We start from the raw sequence: 19344 nt of genomic DNA on the forward strand, positions 1-19344 counted from the left end.
GGGCTAAGTTTAGGTGTAGGGTTGGTGTAGGGCAATAGCACACACAGTTTGTTCAGTATAAAAACCATTACGCCTATGGAGAATCTCCATAAACCACAAAAACCAACGTGTGTGTGTATATGTGTATATATATATATATGTGTGTGTGTGTATATACATATATATGCAGTTCCTCCGTTTGTTGTGCTGTGAGAGGGCAGAAGTTAATCTTATTCCGATAAAATCCGTTAAATCCGATTTAAGGAGATTTACAGTGAATGTTTTCTGTTCTTAGAGTAAGAAACGAGAGAAGTAAGTTATAGACCTGAAATAGATAATTTGACTATTTGTGCTATGTGTTACCAGTGTTTGTGTGTGTGATGTATAGGCCTAGTATTTAATCAGGAAAAAAAAAAAAACACCATCTGATGATAATCCCATGAGTTGCTGAAAGACGGCTCTGCCTCTGTGTCTGTGCTTTTTTGCTATTCTTGAAGGTTACATTTCTGAAAATGCCCTCTCAAATCTACAGAAAATATTTGGACAGTTAAATCACCCTTAAAATGTTTGAAACCACTGTATAACATGTAGGGTCATTCGTTTAAAATAAAATAAAAAGAACGAAACTTTTTAAGCAAACTTTTCAGAAAAAGATTTTTATCATTTTTATCATGTTAATGTAAAAAAATTGTGTGTAATATAACTTGTGTTTGTTTGTTTGCTGGTTTTTATCGAATTTGTTATACTTGGGTTTTTTATTGTTTTTGCCATGAAAATAGACTAAGATGCTAAGCAAACTTTTCACAAAGAGAAGTTTTAAATGTTAGATTAGATGTCAGATTTTAATATTCAAAATCCAGAAAGTTCACATTTAATAAGATGAATGACACCTCAAGGAGAAAAGACTTAATATATCCATTTAAAATCACAAAAATATCTGTTATGAGCAGGAAAAATGTTGTTATGAGAGAAGATCCTGCAGTATTTGTTGCAATCATTTGCTACTCTATTTTTGAAGTGTTCAGTTTAACAGTGGTTATATTGTGCTGTAAACTCCTCCTAAGATCATGAGTTTTGGTGTGATCTGATGTATCAGGACTCATGCAGATGGCAAAAAATATTAGAGCGAATCATAAGTCTGTTCTGTAATCCTCAGTGAGAGGTTACTGGACTAAACGAGGCCGTTTCCTCTTTGTTTTTCAAGTGCATGTTTTAATTTGGTCATTAAGCGCTGTAGAGAGTGTGCTCTGTGGAGAGAGTCAGGTGCTGCCGTGCACAAAAGACAGATTAAAGCGGTGAGCAGAGAGACAAATGTGACTTTTGGATTGATCCTCTTAATCTGAAGAGGCTGGGACAGGCCGACAGACAGGCGGCAGTGAATGGGGGTCCTGAGACCAGGTGAAGGGGGTCTCTCATTCCCTCTGTGGTTTATATATGTTTTACTATCTGCTGAGGATGTTAATAGAAATAAGACACTCAGGGTTGTGTGCTACAGTAAAAGAAGAGCTTAATAACATTTTATTTTCATTTTAAGCAGCATTTGGTTAGATATGTTTATGTAAATCAAATATCTGTTTTATAGATTTACATTTTATCATTCAGCAGTAGCTTTGATCCAAATCAACTTCTAAATGAGCAACACTAACACAAGTTTTGTCATAATGAGATGATAGACGTGCAATGAAAGACTGCAGATTATGCTGATCAGTTGAATAATGTTTATTGTATGAGCTGGTATATTATTGATGACAGGTGCTTCTCACTTACTGTATCATATTTGATATGCCAATTTATACGGCCTCTAAATTATCAACATGATCAAAACTTTGCTGAAAAACCTGTTGTACACAACCTTAATAAACCTGCCGTCGGATTGGTACTTTTTAGAAAGTAAAAGAGCTTTTAATATAATTGTAAAACTGTTAGGTTGTTGTTCACGTGTCTTTGCTGTGAAATCTTTACTGATTTTTATAAAGTAAACATGAGAATAACTTTTATATTGATATGAACAATTACTGAACTGAAGCAACTTAGGATCACTTAATTATTCATACATTTGGAAAAAATCATGTTCAAATGTGAGTATCAAAAATAAAACATCAGGTTTATGGGGAACGTTTATTTTTTCATCTCTCATTTGTTATTGTGTTGTATTGGATTATATGTTTAGCCCCCATAATAAAAAGTAAGCATTTGATTATCTTAATGCAAAATATATTATTAGGAGCTATAGAATGACATCTGCTATTTATATACATAAGTACTCTGTTATATTGTTATTAAGATCATTGATTTAGCCTACATTCCAAGCTATCAAAATTTCATCTTACTTTATTATAAATAACATCTGCACCAAATTGCTTTATTTTGCTCAGTTTGGGCTTCTGAGCTTCAAGTGTTTTTTCTCCTTGAGTATGTGCCCTATATTCTCATTTCATCAAGTCAAGTCACATTTATTTCTATAGGACTTAAAATACAGATTGTCAAAGCAGCTTCACAGTTTAACAGGGGGCAAAAAAAGTCTAAAGTTTCATTAAAAATAAAAAAGATATACAGAAAAACCCTTCATGACAACGTTCTGGCTTCCTGACACTAACTTGAGTTTTGTCTGTGTGTTTTGTAAAGCATAATGTCGGATAAAAGTGAGCTGAAAGCTGAGCTTGAGCGAAAGAAACAGCGTTTGGCTCAGATAAGAGAGGAGAAGAAGAGAAAGGAGGAGGAACGCAAGAAAAAAGAGGTGAAAACACGCCATACTCTATTTTTTTTTACTTGTATTAATAATGTTTAAGCAATCAATCCTCCACCTGAAACTTCAGCTCTATCTGCAGATTTTCAGGCACATTTCATGAATGGAGTACAAAAGAGCCTGAAATTGTCAAACTTGGGAGGCTAAATAACATGTTATCTTTTATGATATAAGCTTATATAATATTAGTTATGTTTTGATTGTTTTCTGTTCTTTTCATATGAGGTTAGGTATTTTTTATTCATTTGACGTTTGCAAAGGTCCTGATTGTTAGACAGTGTTAGTTTCCAGTTATTGATGAACTTACTTATTAAATATTAAAGAAAACGGAAATATACATTCAATCATTTTTCTTACAATAACTTTAGTAACAGGGTTGAGTGGGTGAGTTTAACGAATGCAGTCAACACTACAATTTGTGTCAACATTGAGTAAATGCAGTAGGAGGGTTCTTGGTGGAAGTAAATAGAGTCAGATTGCTGGTTTTTGTTCTTTGGGAACAATGGAAATTTAGTGTTTTGATGAAGTGTTTGTTTCACTCTGTTTTGTTTGTGTCAGGCTGAGCTGAAGAAGGAGGCCGTCCCACTGCAGGATGATTCAGACCTGGAGAAAAAGCGCAGAGAGGCTGAGGCTCTGCTACAGAGTATGGGTATCACACCAGACGTACCTGTGGGTAAGTCACTTACACACTTGATCCACGTCCACTGTAGTGTCAGTCAGACATCTCATATAAAATATCCCTAGAATATCAAACTGAGATCCCTTTATGCGTCAGCAAGACAACCCCTTGCAGTCTAAGTCAATAATATGCTATGTGAACCAGATTTTAAACTGATATTTAACAGCACTAGTTCCTTGAAAGTGCTACCAACAAACGGAGAAAGCCAGTGTAGCGTACTATACTGATTGAACACAAGGGGGCAGAAGTGCACCACAGTAGTTTTGATGGTGGGCGGCTAATTTCATCAAACACTTAGCTAAGATGTAGTGTTTATGACATATTTTATATTTGAATGCTGTATATATAAATAACAGTATTGTTAAAATGGGCTAAAAATGTTGACAATTTTCGTCAATATTTACATGTTCAAAATCTCAAATTTAATGCATGTGACCAAAACAAACTAACAATCATTTAACACACACACACACACACACACACACACACACACATATATATATATATATATATATATATATATTTATTTGTAATTAGTGTGATTGTTTTTTAATTATTATTGTTTATTATTGTTAATTAATTGTTTTGTTTAGTGCTGCAGTAGTGGTTACAAGTTTGGGATAATTTAAATTCTTAAAGTATTTTTTAAAGAAGTCTCTTTAATAATTAATGAGCAGCGAATCAGCATATTAGAATGATTTCTGAAGGATCTTGTGACACTGAAGACAGCAGTAAATTTAGCTTTTCCATCACAAGTTTTAAAATATATTACAATAGAAAACTGTTCTGAAATTGTAGTAATATTTCTCAATAGTATTGTTTTTATAATCAAATAAATAGCCTTGGTAAGTGTAAGAGACGTCTTTCAAAAATATTAAAAATCGTATTATTCCAAACTTTTGACCAGTAATGTGCGTACATCTGCTAAAAATCATCAAAACACTAGTTCATCAGACAAAATGTCTCAGAAAAGTGAAGTTAGTGAAGAGAAAAGCTCTAGTAACATTTGAGTGCACATGCATTAAGTGTGATTGAATTGTCCAAATGTTTTGGAGGGCACTGTATGTAGATGAAAGTATGTTTATGTCTTTCTTTCTTTAGTTCCTACACCCATGTCTCCCACGGCCAAATCTGCAGGCACTCCAAGTGAAGCAGGGAGCCAAGACTCAGGAGACGGTGCCACCGGGCCAAGGTATTCTCTCTCTCTCTCTCTCTCTCTCTTTCACTTTCTCTCGCTCTCTTTATGCATATGGCAGGTCTGATCTGATTGGAACTGGAAAGGTTTGTGGCTTTAGCATTGCTTGAAGGACAAAGCTCCAGTGAAAGTGTTGTTGTATTTTTGTGTATGTTTGCAGGTCTGAGCAGGTAGGGAAAGATTCTTCTGAATAAATCTGTTATTAGCTTCTTTTCACCTGTAACTAAAAGAGAATTTATTGCTGGAAACCCCCTGAGAAGAAAGAAGGGGAAACATGAAAACATTAGCTCTGTTCCAACACCTAGTGATCTGCCCACTGTGTCTGTGTTTTCCAGCATCATCATAGATGCACTCTTAATGCAAAGGCTGTTTTTACAGTGATGATGATGATGCAGCCTTTTAAGCTGTACTCTAAAGCAGAATTGCATCTACAGAGAAGAATTGCATTTATCCCAGAATCCAGTCTAGTAGACCGAACCACAAAAACACCACGGGACTTTTGGATTTTTGCAGAAAATAAACTTTGCGACCAACAAAAGTTGGATGTTCATCATAATAATCTTCACAAAAATGAACTACACCATCTACTGACTTTTAACATCATCCCCGTTAAGCTTTCGGCAACTCTTTCAGTCTTTATTTAAAAAGAAAAATTCCCTGAAATTTTGAGTTAGAATAGATTGCAAGTGCAAATTATGAACACAGGGAGGCAGTAAAGCCAGACTAGTGCGGAGATGAGTTTTCCTGTTCAGTGTGATGATGTTTACTGTCTCTAACATCCTCTGTAGTCCTATTTAACACCTTGCTAGCAACCGCCTTTTTCAAGACAAGTAAAAGCTATTAAAATTCACAGGAAGATGTAACTGGTGTATTGTATGTTGAAGAGTAAAACATAAAAATATCTAATTCTCTTATGAATCACAGACCTTATTTCAGACATTTAACCAAAACCCATTGACTTTGAGAAGATGGAACTGGAAGTGCTAAAATGGTAATTCGTTTTCCGCACTCTATTGTCCCAACAGAATAATAAAATAATTCAGGCTTATTATGTTTTTTTACTCTTTGTTGCTTTAATGTTGCTCATTCTTATGTTATATTTGTTAGGTGACACAACTGTGCATTAGTAATACCAGATTCTAATTTAGGGATTTAAAGAAATTTGAGAGTAAAACAATATTGTCACTGTATTATTGACAGTCAAAATAGAGAGGAAACTGGAAAATGTTTTGTGGGGACACAGGCCAGAATTGAACCTGCATGAGCCCCAAGGCTTAACCTTTCTGGAGCACATGAGCTAACTACTAGGCTCCAACTAGTAAAACAATATGAATATAGAAAGCTTATAGAATGTGAGTGTGATTTAGCTCACAATAAGACCTGTGGGAGCAGTGTAGAGCTGCTGTAGGGAGTGTTTAACCCCTGATTACAGCAGAAACTCGCAGATGCCCCCGGGGCTCCGTGTCCACTCATATCCCGCACCGCTTCATCACTTCCTACACACACGCAGGTCATGTTACCAGCTGCAAACACACATTTTCCCTCATCACAGTCATACTCCCACTTAATGCACTCATGACCACACACAGCCTCTGGTTGTGCTTCCGCTGATGTGGGGCGGTTTAGTGTTATGATCTGTTAGGATTTCATTGTCGTTTTAATATACGCCAGCAGTCGTCTTTTATTCATATTGAAAATAAATTTCATTTTATTTTGTAGATAAATATTCCACTCCATAGAATGAGAAGACTGAAAATATTTTAATGATGCATTTGGCTTAGAAACTAGATTGCTTTGTTTCAGCAGTTTTCGCTTGTTTGTTATTATTATTTGGAGTATTTGAGCTGTTGAGAAAGTTTTAGAGTACTATGTGAAAGCATGTGTCTTCTGTTCACCAAAATAGCATTTGATGATGGATTCTGTTTAAAATAAATGTAGTTAAAAATATTGTACTACTACCATTTAAAGTGCCCTTATTTTGGGTAATGAAAGGTTCGTATTTTGGTTTTGGGAGTCCCCAACAACAGGTTGACATACATGCAAAGTCAAAAAACACTTTAATTTTCTTATGCATTTATTTTTACCTTACTTGCTCAACGACTCCCCATACGATTCGCTGAACGATTCATTTTACCAAACCCCTCCTTTGTGTGATGCTAATCTGCGGTTATTGGTCTGATTGGTCTCAATTTTCAATTCATCATGCCTGTAATGCCAGATAAAGCAGCGTTTGTGAGCGCAGTGCTGCTTTGTGTGCAGCCATTACCGGGGAAACCACTATTTTGACCAAAAAGCAGCACCTAGTCATTTAAAGTATGTGTGGTTTTCTCAAGCAGCTGTGATCAGATGCTCATGTCTGGTTCTGTACTGGAGAAGTGTGGTGGTCTCCTGAACATCAGAACAGATGATTTCCTTTAGAAACAGAGCACCACATGGACATCTGGTTCTGTTTCTGACTGTGTTGTGTTTGTCTTGTGTGTGTCAGTATAGAAGCTTTTTTCTTGTCTCTAACTGCTCTATAATACTGTTTTTAACCACCTTTTATATAACAGCCTTTCTGTCATGCTGCATCTCTCTCTGTGTCTGTAACCCTGTCTCGTGGCTGTGACACTAACAGGACTCTGCATTGGGACTGTGACCCCTCTACTCTTCTGCTTCACTCTGAGCTAGGGTACTGCACACTTTGTTCATTCTCCTTCACTTCTGCTCGTTCAAACCTCTAGAGAAAGAAGTCATGAGTGATTGTTGTTGATCATGAGAAGGGATTCATACTATGATTCATGCTGTACTGTAAAGTAAACTTCAAGATAGCAAGGCATACGGATTTGGATGCTTTAAACATCACACTGTTGTATTATTAATCACAATATAGCTATTTTTATTTTATCTTTATTAAAAACAAGAACAAAGATGCAAATAAACAGTATTTAATCAAGAGCAGCGAGTGATTCCGTCTTTTCTTTTAATGTAACATTGAGACAGATCTATATTAAGACCTAGCCTACTGTAATGCATGGGTCAAATGTAATGTTACACATCAGATTTCCCCCAATTATTAACTAAACATTCATGTCAGTAATAACAGATTATGATGTGAATCTCGCCAATACATATTTCGCAATAATGTACTTTTATAAGGGAGATTGGGCGCTCGCGGAAAGGCACGTCTTATGCACTTATGCTTTGCGAATGTCAGTCAGCACGATCGCCATCAGCATGGGTTTGAAAATCATATTTCACGGGTTTGGACTCATGTCATCGAGAATTCGATATGAATATTAACAAAGCTGGAATGCTGCGCTTTGCAACAATAGACTTACAACTTGTGGTGTGAAGCAGTAGCCGTCGTCCAGAAGTGTGCAGAGAAAAAGGTACTCCTCTCAGAAAACGTACAAATAAAGATAATTTTAGATGTTTAATTACTATTTGGAGCATTGTGTTCGCTAGAAGAGAGCTTAATGAACTCATTTTTGTGAAAACCTCAAATTCGACCAAAACTGACATTTTTCACTTCTTTTGCCTGTAGCTCAAAATTAGCCCGTGCGACTTCCAACTCATTTCGCCAGAACGGGTCACATATTATCGGGTTGAAAGATTTCTAAAGTGAGCACAGTGATTTCCATTGGACATTTAGAGACATTTACACCTGGTATATTGAACATGTGAGACAATGTTTACAATACCGGTTAAAGGTTTGGACACACTTATGTAGTATTTATTCATTAGTGTTATTGTTCAGATTTTAGAATAATAGAATTTAGAATAAAAGTCATTTAACATGGTCAAATGCAAGTTTAGAAATTATATAATGACAAAAATTTTTAAACTAATACATTTTCTGTATTCTAAAGCTTTTGAACAATTAAACGAGATCCAATCCCATGTGCATTGCTGGCTATTTTTCCTTCACAACCACCCATTATATTAAATTAATAAATCAGTTAAAAAATGAAATTTTTTTTAATGGGTTTTTTGTTTAAATTTAATTTATCGCAATTTTTATTTATCTAAAAATTGCTTAAGTGCTTAAGAAACAAATTTAGTCAAATGTGTTTGTTTTTTTCCCCCAGCAAACGTGTCCATTCTGACCACCTATGAATGTGGTGTAGGTGATTGGATCACAGTGCGTTTCTAAGACTTATTGGAACATGTTTCCAACTGTACTGTGTTTAGTGCTGTCCACTTGTGATCAGCTGATAGAGATGTTACCAGAAGTAAATGTGGCCTCCGTTTGTCATCTAAAGAAAGATGCCGCTTGTGTGTAAAAGTTTAGACGGTTGAACAGTGTGGGCTTTGTTCCTTCTTATGATTTGTGTGTGTGTGTGTGTGCTCTTTCAGACGTGGTCCTCTGAAGTTGGCCATGGCGAAGGTGACCCACGTGGATTTCCCTCCCAAAGAGGTGGTGTCCTACACCAAGGAGACACAGACACCCACCATGACAGAGCAGAAAGAGGGTAAGTCATCGTCAAACCCATACACGAGTACTGACAGATACCATTTACAAGATTATTTTCATGGACAGTAAATAAAGCATTTTGTGATATTATTATATTTAAAAAAAAAACACACCAGCAACCTCCAGAATTTTAAATGCTGTCGGTGGATTCAAGCATCAGAATTACAGATGCATGATATATCCACGACCGTATCAATAATGGCCAATATTGTTGCTTTCTTTCTTTCTGTATGTATGCATGTACACAATTTCTATTCCAGGATAGGAAAATTATACTTCTTACTGTAAATGTTAATGTTTTTATGCTTAATTTAATAATTATTTCTTTCTGATTCTCTGTTAAATGCTGTTAAATGTTACAGTTTTTAAACGGCAAAAAACCGTATTGGTTTACAATGTCAGTTATATGATCTTTTATTAACCACAGCATAAAAACTAACATTGGCTATATTGTAGAGCAGTCAGTGACTATTTTTTCAATGATAGCAAATGAGTTTGAAACTTTCACTGTAATGAATCACATTTATTTTGCAAAAGGTTATTATTTTACAAAGGTGGTTTGGCTCATTGCAAAAAATCTCCTAAACAAGTTGAAACCAATTTTTTCAATGCTGAGGATGCAGGTCAGGGCAGAAACGAGCGTGACTGACACATGTCAATCATCGGAGAAAGGAGGCTGGTGAGTGGCACTGCATCTGCAGCAGCAGTTAGAGCACAAGCCTATGATCTGAGAGCTATTCAGATGTGCGTGTGGTGTGTGTGTGAGACATCAGAAGTGTGTAACCCTTTTTGGAAATGATCTGACTGTAGTGAACATGGAGATGAAAGCTGAGGGAAAATTGCAGAGACTCGAGAAACATAAGACGGCAAGGCAAGATTAAACTCACACACACACACACACACACACACTCACATCCGTTTACAGAGATGGAGCGAGGGGGCACAGGATATGAGCAGTAGGTTAGTGGAGATATGAGAATGTGTGTTCAAAGGCAGGTCAGGATTTGTGTAATTGCAGTTGAGGCCTTTTATGTTGCAGTTTGTGCATGTCTGTGACCGCACCACTCATGTCAGATATACAAGATAACTGCTTTACTCTGTGTGTGTTTGTTTACTCTGTTTGTGATGTTTGTGCAGGAGATAATTTGGGATCATTTTAATGAAAGCTTTTTAGGGATCTATTTTTAGGGATATCATGATTATATCAGTATTGGTCAATTGGTTAGGCTGATTATTGGATGCAGATATTATCATGGCCTGTTCTTACAATTCTTACAGTAAACTTTCTTCCTCTTACCAAACACATTTTAAAGAGGGAAAACAGTATAGATATTACAGAATGTGATGTCAGTGATGTTTCTGTATTGTGACAACTGAAAAACAGGATTACTAAAACAAAGATGAGCAATTTAACTGCAGAAATGATTAAAAACTATTTGAAATAGAAAAGTGTGTGGACTCATCCCACATTAGGACTGAGAAATAATCATAATTTTATTTAAAACTGTGTCATTTATAAGTTCATCATTTTATGTGTAACAGCATCAAGTCAGATTTTATTATCACGTTTGATTGGAGTAACACACAAACTGTAACTGACTCATTTTCTCAAATTGGTTTAGATTGTCTGTTTCAATGAATTAATTTCAAATATCAAATATTCACTGATAGCCCCATATCACATTTCATGTTGTAGTATTTAAAATAATTGCTAATGCTAATGATGTTAAGCATTAATGTAATATTTTAGATTAATAATCAGATATGTTTCTTGAACAGAAAATCAGTAGGCTATATGAGAATGATTTCTGAAGGATCATGTGACACTGGAGTACTGATGCTGAAAATTCAGCTTTGCATCACAGGAATAAATAGCATTTTAAAATATTTGCAAATAGAAAAGAACTAATATTTCACAGTGTTTCTGTTTTTACAGATTTTTTTAAATGAAATAAATGTACCATTTATGAGTTTAAGACTTTCATAAACATTTAAAAAAAAATCTTACCAACCCCAGACTTTAAAACAGCTGTGTACATTGTTTATTACTTTTTATTGTTAGGTATGATTATAATTAAATATCATTCCTCCTATCCCTATTGTAGGAAGCGTCTTTAAACCAGGTGAGAATAATTTTTTAAGCCATTTCAGAACAAATGTGGAAACATTATCTATCATGACAAGACAGATTTACACATTGTTAAAAGGCTGAAAACACATCTAGAGATGTTTTTCTCTGCGGTGTCACTTTGCCCCAGCCCGCAGTATGTTAAAATTAAGAGTTATATCTGCAGACTGTCCGAAAGCTCTCCTCAACACACACACACACAATCTCTCCTTCCATTCCTGCCACTATAATCATTTCATCAACTCTCACACACTCTCCTGTCTCTCCTCCAGCACATAACAAATCACTCTGGGTGACATTGGGAGGTTTTCCCATCTCCCTTGCTTTCTTTCTCACTGATGGAGTGGTTTGTGGTGAAGAGGCTTGTGGGGCTGTTGAAGGCTCAGCTCTGTGTAGGTCAGGAGGTGTGTGGCCGTTACTGTGCGCAGCAAGACCTACAGGTGTCAGTGCTGTATCAGAGTGCCAGATACGGTTAAATTCACACGCATTCAATGCATTCTATAAACAAAGTGACTCCCTTGAATTTTCAGGATGCATACCTGCATCAGTGGTGTGTAAACAAAACCGCTCTGGACAAAATTAGCTGTCACATTATACAGTGCATTTTTTTTTCATGTGGCATTCTGACCTGATATGACCGTGTGTCTGAGGGCTTTAGATTTAGATGCTGTTGTCTTGTGCTTCTTCCATCACTTTTATGGTCTTTTATGGTGTGCATTAAAAACATTCAAAAAGACGTGCGATGTGTGGATGGAAATCACTTTTATTACTGCCCGATCCACAGCTCTGCTTGCTGGAGCACCAGGGGTTGTGAGAGTGTGGAATTGAATTAAAATTGATTGTTTTAATCGCCCTTGTGCTCGTGGGAGGGTTAATATCCCGTGCTAATCACAAGAAGCCTCTCGTATGAAGAGCATCTCTCTTAAAGTGAGGAACCCTCAGCCCAGCTCTTCTCAGATCCAAGCATCTCTAAATGAATACTATTGTCCATTATCTCCTAAACACACTTGTTGCATCATTCATCAGCTATCCGTCATTGACACAGGGATTACCACATTGATTACTGGGATAATAAAAAGCCTCGGCTGTGTTCATTTTATCTTAAGTTTGTGTTTTGCTCAAACGTTTTGGGACAAACTAATTTGGTAATGTCTTTACTAAAAGTTAATAATCAAAATCTATAGTTTGAGTGAAATAGTTCAGTCATATTAGCAACATTTAGGCAAAAATTTGCTGGCGCAAAAAGTGTATTGTCTTTTGCCAATAGTGTAGTGATGTATGAAACAATGCTCACATAGAAACCAAAGAACTTTCTGTTGGTCAGCGTGTTATATTCGCGTGACCAACTTGAACCTGTTGCAAAATCTACAATGAAATTGCAAAAATCTTCCCGATCTTGTAGATTCTCGTTGATTCATATTGAGCCTGTTGTGAAATCTTTTGCCCATACAGTATTCAAAATTCCCAAACTCATAGATTCTAATTGACTGGATTTTGACTCTGAACATTAACCAAACAATGGTAAATTTAACCACACTCTAAGACAGCATTTTGAGAATTTGTGTAAATTGCCTTCACTAAAAATAATGGAACATAAATGGACATAATCGGATCAATTGCTTGCTAAATGTTCAGTCACATTAGCAAAATCTTGGCAAAATTTTCTTTAGCAAAACATGTATGTAATGTATGAAACACTGAAGTCACCTTTAAAATAAGCAACTATCTGTTGGTCAGCTGGCCGATTTCAGTTTTCAACTGAACCTCTTGCGAAATCTGCGGGAAGTCTTTTGCCCGTATGAGGAATACCAAACCGTGGGGATTCCAATTGAAATAACTGGATGTTAATGGCCGGACCTTAAGACAGCGTTTCTGGGCATTAGAGGTGTATTTGTTTATAAAGCCTTCACAAAAAACAATGGGACTTAAATTGTCTCAATCTGTTCAATTGCTTGCTAAATGTGCAGTCACATTAGCTAAATTTTGGCAAAACTTTGCAGGCAAAACATATGTAATCTATGCAATGTATGAAACACCAAAGTCACATTTAAAACAAGCTACTATCTTGCAACTCTCAACGTGTCGATTTCATGTCACCAACTGAATCTGTTGTGAAATCTCAATTCCGTGCACGGAACACCAAATCTTGGGTATTCTTATTGAAATAACTGGATTTTGGAAATATTAAAGCATTTTATGCTTTAGAGCAGTGCTGTCCAAACTCGGTCCTGGAGGGCCGGTGTCCTGCAGAGTTTAGCTCCAACCCTAATTAAACACACCTGAAGCAGCTAATCAAGCTCTTACTAGGCATACTAGAAGCTTCCATGCAGGTGTGTTGAGGCAAGTTGGAGATAAACTCTGCAGGACACCGGCCCTCCAGGACCGAGTTTGGACAGCCCTGCTTTAGAGGTACAGTAAATTCAAACAATCAAATTCAGCGTCTGAATGGGCCTGTGAAGCTCAGAAGCGCTGTTTAACATTGATCTTTATTGATCTGTTCAACTGAACTTCCTCTCTGGAGGAGGATGCGACCCGAAGAGCTGCGCACATCTCTTTGTTTCAACCCCTTCATTGGGTCTCTCAGGAGTACCGGACTCGTATTGACAAAGTCGAGGTTCGCCTGGGCCTCTTTCACAAGTACAAATGTGGAAGTCGGCGCTCAGAGGTCTCTGCGTCTCCTTTTCTGTGGGCGTCCGACAGACTCCGTGCACCTGGAGAGGACATCAAAGAGCATTAGTCTTGTTCTCGAACAACCTCTGACCCCATGGGGCGCTTGCATTAATACATTGTCCTTTGACAAAGCCTGCCGATTACCGGTCGCTCTCTTTCTCTCTCTGCTTACGCCCTCCCCTCGCAAAAAGCTTTTATTTCTTGAGGGATACAAAAGCTATAATTGCTGCTGCTTTGAGATGAGGTGTCGATGGGAAGGGGATCTGCCATCAGGGTGAATTCTGTTAAATGTTTTTCTCCCTCTCTTTCTCTCTCTCCTCCCCTCTGTGGGGTCACCAGGATCACTTGCTTTTCTCCAAATGGGCATTTTTGCTGGCAGGTGCATTACACCCCTTATTTTCAGATTGTCTTTCCGCTGTTAATGCCTGGCAGGTTGATTGCTCGGGTCTGGCTGGCGGAGAAAGGGCCGCGCTGCGTTCGGGCCCCGGACTGAAAGACACTGATTACTGTTTTCCTCCGAGCCTGATTGAGGCCCTTGAAAGGAAAGATTTTAACCTTCTCTCCTCTCTCCTTGCTGAGTACGGGCCCGGCATGGCGAGATGGCCTGTGTCATCAGAACGACTCCATAAACTCATCAGAGCGAACCCCCACCTCCTCCTCCTCCCTCTCTCTCTCTCTCTCTTCAAACCCGGCCCTTCCTGAGAGAGCCGTGGACACATTTCTGATGTAAAATCTGACAGATGACATTATCATTTTGATTATTGCAGGAAAGGGCGATTTCATTCTCTATTGAAACAAGTTTTTCTGGTCATGCAAAAAGCTGCCATTAGCATGGACAAACCACATTTTGATTATCGAATATGACTCTTTGTGGAGAAATTTAAAGAAATAATTTACACACAAATTTTAAAAAATTCATTATTTACTCATCCTCATGTCATTAGACGAGATCTTTGATGAATATCCTAGATACCTTTGTTTGTATAGTGTGTTGTATAAAAGTCTTCAGTTGTAGCAATATATTCATAGTGTTCTGAGGTCAGTTTTGTGTGAAGAAAATATTGCAGATCATTATGTTTCTGATACTATTCCCATTTAAAATAGACTACAGAAGTTACATTAAAGGGTTAGTTCACCCAAAAATTAAAATTAGTCCATGTTTTACTCACCCTCAAAGCATCCTAGGTGTATATGACTTTCTTCTTTCAGACGAATCCAATCCAATCCTTGCTCTTCTAAGCTTTTCTTTTCCAAGCTTTCCAAGGTGTTTTTGTTCAACAGTCCAAAAGTAGTCAAATAAAGCGTATCCATCTAGGGTTGTAACGGTATGAGATTTTCACGGTATGATAATAGTCTCAGAAAATATCACGGTTTCACGGTATATATTAAACAATAATTCTTATCAGTAACAATGACTCATAGAAAGAATAAGAACAAGTTATTTGAGTGAACAAATCCTTTATTGCAACAAACTTGAAATCATTTTAATGAAAGTAAGCCTCCCTTCTGAGGAAAAAAAAACAAAATTACAAAATAAAGCCATAAGCCTTATGTATATCTATATCACACTTTAACATTTTAATTAATGTTTTAAAAGGTTATCAAATTAAAATTTAACAATTTTTATTTTTGGCAAAGTGCTGCACAACAGAGGAATTCTAAGTTAAAACATGGACAAACATGATATTCCTTAAAAATAATGTTGAAATTAATTATTATAAAGAATATTATTATTGTTGTCTTAACTTTTAAGCACATTGTACAATGCTAATTTATTTCGGTCAGGACTTCAAGTTAAATTGAACTTTTATTTTGACGGGTTGTAGCAGACCTTTGAGTTTAGTGTATTTGACAATGGTTTTTCTCAAATAAAACTGGTTTTCTCTCAGAGCAGCTCCGCTGATGTTCATGTTTATATAGACAATGAAAACACCATTAGTGTCATGCATGCATACTTCAGTATGTAGTGGATAAAACTACTTTTGATTTATCCATCCATCAGATTGCGCGTTTTAAGTGACAACCTCGTTAACGTTATACTGTAAATCCCATGTTCACGACTGCACCGTGATTCCCTCTGCATCACGGAAATTATATGGCCTTATAACTTATAAATGCAACATACCTTTATCTGCACGGAGGGATGATGTCCGCGAATATGAGCGAACATGTTGGATGTATTGCCTGCTTTTGCAGCCACTTTGCGTACACATTTTTTGCAAATTGGATTCGTCCTCAAGGACAACCCCACGTTCGTGGTTTTTTTCTTTTTTTTTCTTTTTTTTTTTTAAGTATTCCCATACTGCAAATTTAAACTTTTTTCGGCGTGGGATGGAGATTAGATACAATCTCTGTCTCTGTCATTTCAGCAGAGTGAAGCAGCTGAAATAAATTGCATATGCGCGGGTAAGATTATTATATATATATTTTTTTTTCATAATTTTTTTTTTTAAACCGTAGATATGCAAATATTTACGGTATGATAACCGTGTACGTTCAAACCGCGATAGACCGTCATAACAGTATATCGTTACAACCCTATATCCATCGATATTAAACGTTGGGTTATGGTTATAACCTTGGTTCTCTGAGGGAGATGAGTGAGACATCTCACTATGGGAAACGCCTCTTTGCATGACCATCCATGAAGCCCTATACAATCACGCCCATCAGCCCTGCACTCTCGTTAAGCCCCACCCCTTCCTATTTAAACAGTAGTGCTGGCTCAGTATGGCATACTTTACAGCTCTTCCGAGTATAAGAATAATGGGCCCTCTGGTGAGAAGTTTCGCTCATGTCCCTCAGTGAACCAAGGTTATAACCATAACCCAACATTCTCTTTCAGTCGACTCGCTCCACATCTCACTATGGGATATAGAAAACGCCCAATATTTGGGCATCCCCTAGCTTATTCATTGCACTTAGCTGTCTTCTATGCTCCTTTCTCTTTTTCTTTACTGTGCTTCCAGCACTGCCTGTACCAAAGCAGATTTTGTCACGTCCAATTTATAAAATCTTACAAAAGTATGAGGAGAAGCCCAGTTGTCTGCCTCACACACATCTTCCATGGAGATACCCTTAAATATCGCACAAGACACGGCCATTCCTCTTGTAGAATGGGCTCTTCGGTTTCCTGGTAATAGCTGACCTTTCACTGAAAATGACAGTTTTATAGCTTCCACTATCCAGTGAGATAGTCGCTATATTGACAGTGCCTGGCACTTCTTGGGATTCGCAAAACACACAAAGTGGTTTTCAGATCATCTAAAAACCTGTGTCTTCTCCAAGTAAATCCTTAATGCCCTAGTCGGACATAAGTGCTGCAGATCCCCTATCCTTAGATCCCCTATCCTTGGGGACTCTGAGAGAGGAGGGAGGAAAGCCTGAATTTCTATCTCCATACGTGAATAGCCAGGCTTGATTACCTTGGGCAAAAATGCTGGCTTTGGGCGCAAGATAAATTTGGAATTTGTTTTTGTAAACCTGATACATGCAGGGTTGATAGATGCATGTAATTCTCCGACCCACTTCATAGAGGTTATGGGTGAGCAGTAAAGCTGTCTTGTATGAGACAATCTTCAAATCTGCCTGCTCCAAGGGTTCAGAAGGGCTTCCCTGAGTGCTTCCAGGACCAGGACCCATGTTGGTAACAGGTTTAATGATTGGTCTCAGACGGTGCACACACATCATGAATCTACTTACGATATGATGCTTTCCTACTGTTTCACCGTTACATCCCATGTGGCAAGATGAAATGTCCGCCAGGTACACTTTGATTGTAGAGAAGGCTTTGCCGCCTTCTAGCATCTCCTGAAGGAAGGTAAGGATGTCTGACACTGATGAAAGAAATGTTATCTTCTGTCTTTCCTGACACCAAGTCTCAAACCTTTTCCATTTTTCCTCATACAGAGATCTGGTGGAGTCTGCTCTAGCACTCTGTATGGTGGAGATCACATTCTGAGGCAGGCCCAGAGCGTTCAGGTTAGACCTTTCACGGGCCAGATCCAAAGATTCCACCTCTCCGGATGTGGATGAAAAATCCTCCCTCCTGCCAGAGAGAGGAGATCTCTGCGCTGAGGAAGATGCCATGGATGCGAATACAGCAGTTGAACTATCTCTGCTGTTCAAGTGCTTCCATCAGGATAAGGCTTATCGGTGGGAAAGCATATAACAGTCTCTGGCCAGGGATGTGCTAATGCATCCATCTCTTGTGGCGTATCCATCCCCTTTAGTGAGAAGAACAGGGGACAATGTGTGACAATATGCCTGACCATATTTGAGCCATATTTCCTGAACTACCTCTTGGTGGAGCCTCCATTCCCCCCGGTGTGGATTCCCCTTCGACAAAAGGTCTGCCCCAATATTAATTTGGCCTGGCACATGTGTCGCTCTGAGAGACAGCAACTGCTTTCTGCTCCATAACAATATTCTTTTTCCAAGGCATGCAGACTCCTCGATCGGACTCCCCCTTGCCTATTTACATAGACAACCACTGTTGTGTTGTCTGACCTGACTAACACACGACAGCCTCTTATCTGCGGAAGGAAGTGTTTTAGGGCCAGAGAAACTGCAAGGAGTACCAGACAATGTATATGCATTACTTTGACTGATTCTGTCCATACCCCATTCACAGGTTGTCCCTCCATTATCGCTCCACAGCCCAGTGAGGACGCATCTGTGGTGACGCGGGGAAGTCGTGGCCTAATGGTTAGAGAGTCGGACTTGTAATCCAAAGGTTGCGGGTTCGAGTCCCCGGCCGGCAGGAATTGTAGGTGGGGGGAGTGAATGTCCAGCGCTCTCTCCACCCTCAATACCACGACTGAGGTGCCCTTGAGCAAGGCATCGAACCCCCAACTGCTCCCCGGGCGCTGCAGCATAAAATGGCTGCCCACTGCTCCGGGTGTGTGTTCACGGTGTGTGTGTGTTCACTGCTGTGTGTGTGCACGTTGGATGGGTTAAATGCAGAGCACGAATTCCGAGTATGGGTCACCATACTTGGCTGAATGTCACTTCACTTGACCACCATCCTTCCATCAGGAATTCCCTGTCCCGCCAGATGAGCAGTGCCTTTAGGCATTGGGCTGAGACCCGCACCTTTCTGTGTAAATGTCTGGAGGGATTTAATCTCAGAGAAGCAATCCATCTCTGAAAATCTCTCATGAACCGTAGCCCAAAAGGTACTACTGCTATGACAGAAGCCATGATGTCCAGCAACCTCAGACAAAGCTGAAAAGAGACTGTTTTCCCCAGATGAAACTGACTTACACAGTTCCTTAAATTCTCCCTCCTCTGTTCTGACAGGGTTGCACGGTAAGATACCGAGTGCAGGTTTAAACCCAGAAATATTATTGACTAAGTTGGAGTTAGTGTTGCTTTCGTCAACGAAAATTATGACGAAATATCGTCGTCGACGAACCTTTATCGCGTGATGAAAACGAGACGAGATGAAAATGCTGGCCATGTGACGATGACGATAACTAAATGTATAATG

The 19344-nt window shown here is 38.2% G+C and overlaps 1 protein-coding gene across 2 annotated transcripts in view; it reads left to right on the top strand.

Moving 5' to 3' along the window:
* Positions 1-19344, top strand: part of LOC306876733 (dynein, cytoplasmic 1, intermediate chain 2a-like) — a 58788-nt gene that overhangs the window by 508 nt on the left and 38936 nt on the right. The window contains exons 1-5 of one of the 2 annotated variants that reach the window (XM_079428100.1): positions 1076-1377; positions 2605-2716; positions 3284-3398; positions 4506-4596; positions 8938-9053. In XM_079428100.1, the coding sequence (XP_079284226.1) occupies positions 2609-2716; positions 3284-3398; positions 4506-4596; positions 8938-9053 (430 nt within the window). In that variant the 5' untranslated portion in view covers positions 1076-1377; positions 2605-2608. Of the gene's footprint in view, positions 1-1075; positions 1378-2604; positions 2717-3283; positions 3399-4505; positions 4597-8937; positions 9054-19344 lie in introns of those variants that run through there. The other variant, XM_079428101.1, reaches the window with a different exon arrangement.

The sequence above is a fragment of the Barbus barbus genome, assembly GCF_936440315.1.
Source record: "Barbus barbus genome assembly, chromosome: 11".
NCBI lineage: Eukaryota > Metazoa > Chordata > Actinopteri > Cypriniformes > Cyprinidae > Barbus > Barbus barbus.